Genomic DNA, 12020 nt, shown 5'->3' on the forward strand with positions numbered 1-12020 from the left:
AGAATGCAGATGTTATAGTTCTTGTAAATGAGTTAAAAATGTCGTCTTAAAACAGTTCACATCCCTTGTCTATGTTTCCACATTTTGCATACATGTATACCAGAGCAGTTGCAACTACAAAATTGCTCTATGCTCTATGCTCTCTATGCTTTGATGGAGCCCATACCCTGTTCCAAAGCTAGGAGGATGTTGGCAAAGGTTGCAGAGTCTGGCTTCACACCTGCCAATTGCATTTGCTTGAAAGTTCTTCAAGCCATTTGAAAAAATCAGTTTTGTGAATAATCTCAAATCTGGGCATTCCATGAGAACACGTTTGTTTCTTCGAGGCATTCTGTTTAACAGTTCAGGTGCCTTGTCTATGCTTCCACATTCTGTAATTCCTACAATCATGCCAATCCACGAGACCACATTTCTTTGAGGCATTCTGTCAAACAGTTCTCATGCCTTCTCTATGATTATTTGCTTATCTGAAATGTTAACCTATTTACCATTCAATCTTTCCAGCGATAGCTACAATAAAACAAAACCTTTTCGTTGAATGACTCTCAATCACAGATTATTAAATTGCTCCCACGGAGGATATCTCGTTTCCCTTTCTCCTTAAATGAATGGTTGGGAACCGATTGGTTACTGCAATTGTAGACAATGGCGGATCATCACAAGCTTCATGTGGTGATGTTCCCTTGGCTTGCACACGGCCATATAACACCCTTTCTAGAGCTGGCCAAGAGGCTCCTCAGTTATGGCTTCAGAATTTCCTTTGTCTCCACTCCGCTTAACATTGCACGGATCAAACAGCAGATATTGCAATCAGAGCCAACGCCTGGAATTGAGATGGTGGAGCTCCCCATGCCATCTGTGGACGGCCTGCCCATCGGCATTGAATCCACGACAGGTTTATTCGAAATAGGAAGAACAGACTTAATACCGCTGCTCTTTCAAGCCCTAGATCTTTGCGAACATCCCTTCGGAGCGCTGCTGAAACTGCTTTCCCCAGATTTTGTCATACATGATGTGACGCTGTGCTGGATTCCTAGGGTTGCCGCCAAGCTGGGTATTCCAACGATAAATTTCATGAGTTTTAACGCGGCGACCATGAGTTTCATGATAGGTTAGCACAGGCATGGACTACCTCAAAACCCTAAAGCTGAAGATCTAACTGTACCGCCACACGGATTCCCCTCACTGGTAGTCCGCCGACGACTCTTTGAAGCGCGTAAGGAGTTGCCCTTGTATCAAAACAAGCAAGATGGCGTTTGTGAGGGCCAAACCTTCATGGATCGCTTTTCCGTCTCTGTGGAGGAAAGCTGGGCAACGGCTTGCAGTACTTGCCTAGAATTGGAAGAAAAATTTGTGGACTATTTTCAAAGAAGCACCGGGCGATTCATGTTTCCAGTGGGGATTTTGATGCACAGCTTACCGCCGCGGCCTGCAGGAGAGCCTTGCTTGGCCTGGCTGGACAAGCAGCCTGCTCAATCTGTGGTGTTTGCGTCATTTGGCAGTGAATGCGTTCTCACTGCCCAACAGCTCGATGCTCTGCTTTTGGGCTTGGAAGAAAGCAAAATCCCATTTCTCTGTGTTCTTCTTGGCCCCGCGGCGGCTGAGTTGCAGCAAGGCTTTAAGGATCGCACCCATGGCAGAGGACTTGTGGTTACAGAGTGGGTGCCTCAATTGCATATCTTGAACCATCCTTCAACTGGAGCTTTTCTTTCACATTGTGGGTGGAATTCTGTGACAGAAGGCCTGAGGTTTGGAGTGCCTTTTGTTGCTCTTCCAATCCAGTACGATCAGGGCTTCAATGCTAGGCTAATTGTTGAGGAATTGAAGATGGGTGTGGAGGTGAGAAGAAATGAGGAGGATGGTTGTTTCACTAAGGAGGACATTGCTAGAGCTGTCCAAGCTGTGATGGTGGATGAAGAATGCAGTAGGATCAAATCCAATGTTGAGGAAATCAGTAGGGTGCTAACCCATAATGATTGCCAAGTCTATCGAACAAACATCCACAACTTTGTCTCTGCACTCAAGGAGAAAGCCTCCAGCAAACAAACTGTTTAATATATATTGGCTTATGTCATACTCTTTCAGGACCACAACCCTTCCTAAAGTAAGGTTTAATTAGTCCATCCCTTCGACAGAGATATTTATGTTTTTGGCCTGAAATATTTGCTTGCCTCGTTTGTAATGTATACGTAATTGCTGATATGGTAAGGTTTTAATTTTTAACAAATTGTTTTGACAGAGAAAATTGGTAAAACCTAAATTTTTGAACAAATTTATAATCTGTTTAAAATCTGGGATACTTTCTACCCAATGGAAAAGAGGGCAGCTTGAATGTTGAATTGCATTCGAATATATTTTTTTGTTGTAATCTGTAGCAAGGATTCATGTTCTGTGTGTTGGGATATGTGGCAGGCATTTCTCTTGCATGCAGACATCAAAACAGGGTGTGGACATGCGTTAAATTACCTGTTTAACATGTATCGACTTTTGATTATTCTTTGGTAACTGCTCATGCCTTGTTCCAAAGCCCTACTTTTTCCACAGGTTTCCTCTATATACAGATGCATAGCTTGTTGATTAAGCCTTAGAAACTCTTTAGCAAGTACAATTCGTAAGTCAGAAAGTAGTTGCCTCAGTTTTTGTTTGCATATTTCTAGTCTGCAACAATTTGGGGTTTTAGATAACGAGTCCATTAAAAACTAATTGAAAGTTGATTTGTGCTTGTGGTTGTGACTGTTGGTAATCATGTTTGGCAAAGTCCTTTTTTAGCAAAAAATTAATTCGTCTAATGAATTTTTTTTGGCACAACCATTGTGCCTCCATTCAAGGATAGTGTTTGTGCATCTTAGAAAGGCTTGAACAAAATTATTATATGGAAAAAAGATGGATATATATGAGTTACCCCAAGTCTTTGTGCGGTGCACCTAATCAAGAAGGCTTTTGATGACAGAGTGGGCACATTACTCATTGTGGGTGGAATTCCGTGTGAGGGATTGAGGTCTGGTGTGTCATTTGTGATTCTTCCCATTTTCCACGAACAGGGCTTAAAATGCTAAGCTTATAGTTTAGGAATTTAAGTCCAGGTTTTTATAAGGTCCTGCAATGTTCTGTCTTTTGGATTTTTTCAGTTGTTTCTTTTGATTGTTTTTCTGGTATCTCGAGTTCCAAGTTCTATCCTTCTCTTTATAAAAAGGTTCTGGATAATCAAAAACTTATAATATAAGGACTGGAAATCGATGGAAAAGAACATGATGGTTCTATTTAAGAAGAAATTCGCAAAGTTGTTAGCACTTTAGTGATGAAAGAGGAAGAGGAGAGCGGACGTATCAGATCTAACAGTCAAGAGATTAGTATAATTTGATCAGCAATGACTGTCAAATCTATCAATCAAACATCCACAACTTTGTCTCTGCGCTCAAGGATAAAGCCTCCAGCAAATAAACTATGTGATCAAATACATATGCTGTATCAGAGTGAGGCCGCCATCACTCTGCGATCGTTATTATTACTTTTCACATGTATGATTTCTTTTTACAGGGGTTGAAAATGGATGCTTTGGCGACTGTACTCCGTTCACCATTCCCAAATGGTCGATCTGCTTTCCTAAGTGGCTCTCCTACCACTGAATGGTCCGTACAGTTACATAATTGCTGGGTCAACGAAACTGCTAAAATACTAGCCTAAGCTTATTTTTATGTTAATAAAACATATATTTGGTGTATGTATTGTCTACATTTTTATCTAAAAATCTAGTGTGGACAAAGAATATTAGCGATCACCTAGAGGAGTCATAATATTCAACTATCATTAATTAATGAAGAAGATACATTCACCCATGAAAAAAAAGACCTCCCTTTATAATAGGAGTAAATTATATCTAGATCACTATCAACATGTTGGGTGGTGTTGTCAATGTTGAAATGTGGCGACTGATCAGCAAAGAACTGTACATTCAGCACGTATTCTTGCCGGGGTCTGGGGGCCAGAATTATCAGTTATGGAAAATGCAGATGGAGGATTACCTGTATCAAAAAGATTTGTAGCAGCCATTGGAAGGAAAGGCAAAGAAAGCGACCACAATGTCAAATGAAGAGTGAGACATTTTAGATAGAAAGGCACTGGGATCCATTCGATTGTGCCTTGCGCCGTCTGTAACATTCAATATAACAGAAGCAAAAACGACTGTAGATTTGATGGCAACATTGGCTAAGTTGTATGAGAAACCCTCGACTTCGAATAAGGTATTTCTTATGAAGCGTTTGTTTAATTTGAAAATGAGTGAGGGAGGATCTGTAGCGGAACACTTAAATGAATTTAATACAATTACCAGTCAATTGTCTTCGGTAAAAATTACCTTTGCAGAAGAGGTTAGGGCTCTCTTAATTTTATGTTCTTTGCCAGAAAGTTGGAATAGCTTGGTTATAGCTGTAAGTAACTTTGTCTCTGGTAAAAATACTTTGGTATTTGATGATATTGTTAGTGTTATCCTAAGCGAGGAAAGGCGAAAGAAAAGCACAAGTGAGACTCTAACATCATCAAGTAGTGTTTTGAATGTGGAGAATAGAGGAAGATCAAATGAAAGAGGAAAAGACCCTTGGAATGAGAAGTTACGAGGGAAGTCAAAGAAATGACGCTCTCAATCTAGAGGAAAGAAAGATTGTTGGTACTGCGGAAAGCCTGGTCATTTAAAGAAAGACTGTTGGTCTCGAAAAAACAAAGAAGGAGACAAAAATGAAAATGACAGTAAGGAAGCTAATATTGCAAGTAATACTTTACATAATGCTTTAATCTTATGTTTGGATAATGTTAATGATTCCTGGGTAATAGATTCTGGGGCTTCATTTCATGCTACACTCCATAGAAAATATTTTCTAGATTATGTTCAAGGTGATTTTGGACAGGTATATTTGGGTGATGAGGAGCCTTGTCAAATTGTTGGAAAAGGAAAGATAAAGATCATGTTGCAGAATGTAAATGACTGGTTTCTGCAAGAGGTAAGACATGTTCCTAACTTAAGAAGAAATTTAATTTCTGTAGGGCAACTAGGTAGTGAAGGTTGCATAGTTACCTTCTTAGATAGTATCTGGAAGGTCAGTAAAAGATCATTAATTGTAGCTAAAGGTGCGAAGGTAGGCACTTTATATCTGTGTATTGGTAACACTTACTTTACCTTAGCTGCTACAGATAAAGTTACTGCAGGGACAACAACAATAGATGTTGCAAGAATAGATTCGATAATGTGGCACCATAGGCTTGGGCACATGAGTGAGAAAGGGATGAAAATCCTTCACTCCAAAAATCTATTGCAAGGACTAAAGAAGATTTATTTAGAGTTCTGTGAAAACTGTGTTTATGACAAACTAGAAAAGAGTCAGATTTCTCAAGGTTGGGAAAGAGAAGAAGAGTGAGAAGTTAGAGCTTGTGCATTCAGATGTATGGGGATTGGCTCAGGTATCATCTCTTAGTGACTTTTGTTATTATGTTATTTTTATTGATGATTCAATCAGAAAAACATGGGTATATTTCCTAAAACAAAAATCAGATGTTTTTTAAACTTTTAAGAAATGGAAAGCTTTGGTTGAGAATGAGACAGGAAAAAAGTTGAAGTGTCTCAGATCGGATAATGGAGGTGAGTATTGTAGCAAAGCATTTGAAGATTACTGCTCCTTAAATGAGATTAGAAAGTAGAAGACAGTTCTAAAAACTCCACAAGAAAATGGTGTGTCAGAAAGAATGAATAGGACTATCATGGAACGCGCGAGGAACATGAGATTGCATGTTGGATTACCCTTACATTTTTGGGCAGATGTTGTACATACTGCTGTCTATTTGATAAATAGAGGACCTTCAACCCTTTTGGATGGTGATATTCAAGAGGAGGCATGGACTGGTAAAAAGGTAAATTATTCTTTTCTGAAAACCTTTGGTTGTGAAGCTTTTGTCCGTGTTGATAAAGAAAACAGAACCAAGCTTGATGCTAAATCTTAGAAATGTACCTTCATTGGATATAGGATAAATGAATATGGCTATCAGTTATGGGATTTTGAAAATAAGAAAATAACTAGAAGTAGAGATGTTATATTCAATGAGAAGGTTATGTATAAAGAACAGATGTAGGAAAAGAAGCATGAACATGACAAGCAAGAATATGTGGTGTTGGATGAGATTCCTGAAAATGAAATGCCACAAGTACCTGATACTTAGCAACAATAGAATGTCCCACAAACTCCTGCAAGTGTTAGACGTTCTACGAGGTCAAGTAGACCCCTTGAAAGGTTTTTTTCTTCTTTGTATTCTATATTATTAACTGATTTTGGTGAACCAGAAGAATATGAAGAAGCAATGCAGGTGGATGCCAAACAACAGTGGGAGCCAGGCATGAAAGAGGAGATGGACTCCTTGATGAAAAATAAGACTTGGGACTTAGTCCCTTTACCTGCAGAAAAAAGAGCCTTGCCTAACAAACGGGTTTATCGGCTGAAGGAAGAGGAAGGAGGTTAGAAAAGATATAAGGCCAAACTTGTGGTAAAAGGTTTTGCACAAAAAAAGGGTATAGATTATGATGAAATATTTTCTCCAGTTGTAAAAATGACTTCAATTAGAACTGTACTTAGTCTTGTGGCTACAGATGATTTACATCTTGAACAATTAGATGTGAAAACAACTTTCCTCCATGGAGATTTGGAGGAGGAAATTTACATGTTGCAACCACAGGGATATGAGGTCAAAGGTAAGGAGAACTTGGTGTGCAGGTTGAAGAAAAGTTTGTATGGCCTAAAGCAAGCACCCCGACAATGGTATTTAAAATTTGATAGTTTCATCGCTGAACACAGTTATCATAGATGTCATTCTGATCATTGTGTATATTTTAAGAGATTGGATAATGGCAGTTATATTATCCTGTTGCTTTATGTTGATGACATGCTTGTTGCTGGTTCTAACATGCAACACATAAATGATCTTAAACATAAATTAGCTAGGTCATTTGCTATGAAGGATTTGGGTGCAACTAAGCAAATTTTGGGTATGAGGATTATACGAGACAGAAAAATAGAACCTTGAATTTGTCCCAAAGTGAATAATATATAAAGAAGGTGTTGAAAAGATTTAACATGCAGGATGCAAAAGCAGTTAGTACACCTTTGGCTAGTCATTTCAAATTGACTAAGGAGATGTGCCCAAAGGCACAGGAAGAAGTAAAGAAAATGTCTAACATCCCGTATTCATCAGCTGTTGGCAGTCTGATGTATGCAATGGTATGCATAAGGCCAGATATTGCACATGCAGTGGGAGTTGTGAGCATGTTTATGAGTAATCCGGGTATGGAACATTGGAATGCTGTGAAATGGATCCTTTGGTATTTGAAAGGAACCACTACAAAGGCATTATGTTTCAAAGGATCTAATGCTGCTCTGAGTGGATTTGTTGACTCTTATCTAGCAGGTGATATTGATTCACGGAGGAGCACTATAGGGTATGTTTTTATTATAGGGGGAACTGCAGTCAGTTGGATTTCTAGGTTGCAAAAGGTTGTTGTACTTTCAACCACTAAAGCTGAGTATGTTGCTGCTACAGAAGCCAACAAGGAGATGATTTGGTTACAATGTTTTCTGGAGGAATTGGGTCAGACATAGGAGGATCGCCCATTGTATACTGATAGCCAGAGTGCCATTCATCTTGCGAAGAAATCTGCTTTTCATTCAAGGACAAAACACATTCAGCTCAGGTACCACTTCATCCAGACTGTTTTGGAGGAGGGTCAGTTACGGTTTAAGAAGATTCACGAAGGCAGTTCCACAAGAGAAGCTGATTTCTTCATCAGTTTCTGTTGGTCTTCTTGATTGATAATTGTGGAATTTATACCAGTCGAGTCCTAGTGTTTTATCCAGCGGATGTTGCATGTACAGTGGTGTCATGTAGTATCAGTCTCCAAGTGGGAGATTGTTTGGTGTGGAGCCTGATCAGTCTCCAAGTGGGAGATTTTTGAAATGTGGCAACTGATCAGCAAAGTACTGTACACTCAACACGTATCCTTGCCGGGGTCCGGGGCTTGGTCGGGCCTCGGGTAGGGGTTCGAAAACGGGAGCCCCCGAGAATTTTTTTTTTTGGGTATTTTTTTTGATGAAAACCGACATTGTAATAAAACCCTAAAAAGACCGACTTTGTTTTTTTCCTAAAAACGCATGCTATAAGCGGCTGGGATGCTTAAGACATTGTAAGGTTGATGTACTGTTTTTGCTGGATAATAAGAAAGATTGGACGACTGTGTATGGTGGACATAACCCATTCTGGGTGAACCACGTTAAATCTCTGTGTTATCTGTGTTCTGTTTTATTTCTTTATCTTTTATATTTAAATCTGCATATAATTGTTAGTTCATATTTGCTTCGGATCTGCTTGAAACCCTAACAGTCAAACACACAAAATAGTTGTCACTTTTTTTAATGATGATTCTAGATGTCTAAAACACCATTCGCTTACTCTTTGATTACGTATGTTTGGTGAAGGGATGTGTGTGAAAGTGAAGGTTGGGGTTGATCGTCCCAAAAGAGAATAGATAATGAATTTGGAACCATAGTTGAATTCCCTTATCAAAATGGAAGTAATGATTGCCCTTTTGGGCTCATTGTTGGAATCCAAAGGTAAAAAAAAATATACACTTTGACTTGAAGTTCAATGGACAATGTGACAACAAAGAAGAGGTATCTAAAATTAGAGCTACTTATACCCACTAGGACTTGTTTGTCTAGAATAATATTTGCAATAGGATGGTGCATTCTTGGCACTCTTGTAGAAGCAAAGATACAAAACCAACTTTCGACGGCTTTCATAGGTCTGTGGAGGAACAATCTCAAAGAAGGCTTTATTGCTAATTACTATCCAATAGTCCCTTTCTTCGTACTATTAATTATGATTTGTATTATTAATTATGAGGGCTTCACCAATGGGGAGTATGTGCATGTTGTTCATCACCCTGGGGCCACACATGTCCTCCATTAGCCACATTGGATTTGAAGATATGATATCCAATCTTTCACAACTCTTGAGTTCCTCCTTGAATATCTAATTAAATATGGGTTTTCTAAGGATCCATCAGACACTCCTTTGCAAATGAGAATCTCTACCCTTAGTAGAGTAAAAATATAGTTAAATGAAGCGTAGTTCCATGTGCCAACAAATGAGAATCTCTACCCTTAGTAGAGTAAAAATATAGTTAAATGAAGCGTAGTTCCATGTGTCAACATTAAGCATAAAGTTTTGAGTACGTAGTTTTTATTATAGTCAAGAAAGACTAAATCCTTATTAGTGTATATAAAGAGATTGTCATTAGAAGATATATGTGTGAATGGGTGCTTGAGACAATATATTAACATTTTTTATAGAGGATGATAGCTCCTTCAAATTATGTTAGTTCTTGTATATTGATGAAGTTTCAAGTACCGATCTAATAAAATAGTTAAAAAATATATTTTTGTAGATGAAAGGGTAGCAACGATTGTTAGCCAAAATTATATCACCTCATTATCCTAGAGTAAATAATTCTAGATTAGAGGAAAATAAATAGTTCATCAATGTTGTTGCATTATAATATGCATGCACTATAAACAAGGATTAATAAATATACGTGAAAAGTTGATACACATACGTTATCTATAGCTTTTTGAAGTTATTGATTTTTAAGGAAGTTTATCAGAAAATTTGTTCAAGTGAAGCAACTTAGAAAATAATAAGAAATTTGATCATTCAAAATTTCTTTGATACTATAATCAAAGATTAAAAGATGAAAAACAACATATTGATTTCCTTACCAAATGTAAATTTTCAAATGCAACAATGTGAGTGTGTACATACATGTGTGAATTTTTGAAAGAGAGAGTTACAATTTCTCCAAATTGGAGGATTTCCAAGCTCCTATGAAATAGAACTAGACAAAAGATTTCTTGAAAGATTCTTGTAGTACAAAATTTCAATTACCACTTTAACAAATAAACATCCTTCATCTAATGAAATTTTCTATTGAGGCGGCAATGAATCTATTTTTTTTCCTAATAGTTTTAACCTTCAAAAGCCTTTCATTATGCAATACAATCCTATAAATGTGAAGATAAATCAACATGAATGTAATGACAAGAATATAGCAAATAAATTGTAACATGGGGTAATTAAAGACATTTCAAGGACTTCAATGTGCCTAATTGTGAAGTAATTGGATTGGTTAGATAGATTTTTTTTAGAATACTATCACAAACACCACAATCGATACTTACATAGGAATAACCTATAGTGCAAACCCTAATACTGGAGTGGAATAATCTATATATAAGAGATCAAGTAGGAAAATTCACACATTTTTGAGGAAATTACTAATAATTTGTATATATGGGACTTTTACAACTCAATTTTTTTTGGATGTTATTTTGAGGAATAAATTGCACAAATTATTTGATACCAAAATGACCAACCCATCTCTCATAAGCTTGAATGGTTCACTTGTCATCACACAAGATCTGTTGATGTTCAAAGTTTTGAAGGATAAATTAATAAGTTAAAGGAATCATTATAATCTTAATATGTCATTTCTAAAGAGATCTTTCTTGCTTTTTGCTCATGCCTTTTTATAGTATTACATCATTCACGTATGTGAGGGTAATGAGTCCATGCATTCTAAATTTATTTAGTAGTTTTATCAGCTAAAGTCCATTCCTAGATGTTAGAGTAAAATGTTTTATTTACTTAATTAATTTAATTATATTGATTACATAATTAAATCACCTTTTTCTTTTTTCATTTAAGTTAAATTTAGGAAGCTTTTTAGACATTTAATAATCATTTAATATGCATACATCCCTTAGGTATATTAATAATTAATTCATTATTAATTATTAATCGCTTTTTAGGCTTTCTATCTTTAGAATTAGATTTCTTTATAAGGATGACATATCCTTTATTGTAAATCAAATAATATTCAATCAAGCATTTTGTTCTTGTTATTGTCTTCAATATTCTCATTTGCTGTGCAATTTCTCCTTTGTATGTAACAAGTATTCTTGCAGATGATTATCTGGGCTTGTGGGAATTCAACAATCATGAATTCTAACATGGTATAAGAGCTCCAGATCTGAAGACCCTGTTCGCCTTTTTAGGAGATATTCACGATTTCGAACAATTAGAGCACTCTGGGATCAAACCAAAATCACCATCGGACTCAGAATGTCCAAAAACCCCAAGATCACCTCTTCATTCGCTCAGATCGGCCATTTTTTGCTTCAGAGAATTTTTCCCCCTCCTTGGCTAGCCGTACGGATGCAGGTAATTTTTTTTATTTTTTAAAATCGAAATAAAAAAAATTTAACTTGTGGGAGGGCGTGAATTTTTGTTTATTGTTTTTTTTGGGAGCCGCAGGGAATATTCCCTGCGACCCCTACCCACTGTACCTATGGGTACCGTGAGTAGCTCTACGGCCTCGCAGGGCTTGCAAGTACACTACAGGCACTACGGGTGACCACTGTGTACCTGCGGTGTTCTATAGGCACTGTGGTTGACCGCAGTGTCTACGGACCCCACTTCGCAAGGGGTTTTAATTTTTTTAATTTTTTTTAAATTAAAAAAAACTTATTTATTTATTTATTTCTTTTAATAAAAAATATTTTTTATTAGTTTTTTTATATAAAAAACTTCTTTGATTGCATGTGTTTTTTGATTTTTTAAATCATTTTTTTTATGCATGCATTTTTTTAATAAAAAACAAATTGGTTTTTTCTTTTTTCAAAAAGATTTTTTTGCATGTGCTTTTTTGGTTTTTTAATCAATTTTTTTTGCATGCGTTTTTTAAATAAAAAACAAATTGTTTTTTTTCTGTTTTTTTTCAAAAAAAAATTTTTTTGGGGCATTTTTTTTAATAAAAAAAAACTAATTTTACCCTAATAAGCAAAATTGGGAACACATTTTATTTTCATCTAACATGTATGTAGTGTTCTCCAACCGACAACCTTGGGGGGAGGGGGGGGGGGGGGGTGGTA

The 12020-nt window shown here is 36.8% G+C and overlaps 2 protein-coding genes across 2 annotated transcripts; both read left to right on the forward strand.

Annotated features, from left to right (window-relative positions):
• Positions 1 to 645: 645 nt before the first annotated feature.
• LOC131057702 (putative UDP-rhamnose:rhamnosyltransferase 1) lies at positions 646 to 1116 on the forward strand. The gene has a single exon (XM_057991850.2). It carries the CDS (start codon positions 646 to 648, stop codon positions 1114 to 1116), a length of 471 nt encoding a protein of 156 aa, XP_057847833.2.
• A 135-nt stretch (positions 1117 to 1251) lies between these two features.
• LOC131859528 (UDP-glycosyltransferase 91D2-like) lies at positions 1252 to 2290 on the forward strand. Its single transcript, XM_059213404.1, has one exon. It carries the CDS (start codon positions 1276 to 1278, stop codon positions 2053 to 2055), a length of 780 nt encoding a protein of 259 aa, XP_059069387.1. The 5' UTR covers positions 1252 to 1275; the 3' UTR covers positions 2056 to 2290.
• Positions 2291 to 12020: the final 9730 nt, after the last annotated feature.

This window comes from Cryptomeria japonica, chromosome 10 (genome assembly GCF_030272615.1).
Source record: "Cryptomeria japonica chromosome 10, Sugi_1.0, whole genome shotgun sequence".
Classification (NCBI taxonomy): Eukaryota; Viridiplantae; Streptophyta; class Pinopsida; order Cupressales; family Cupressaceae; genus Cryptomeria; species Cryptomeria japonica.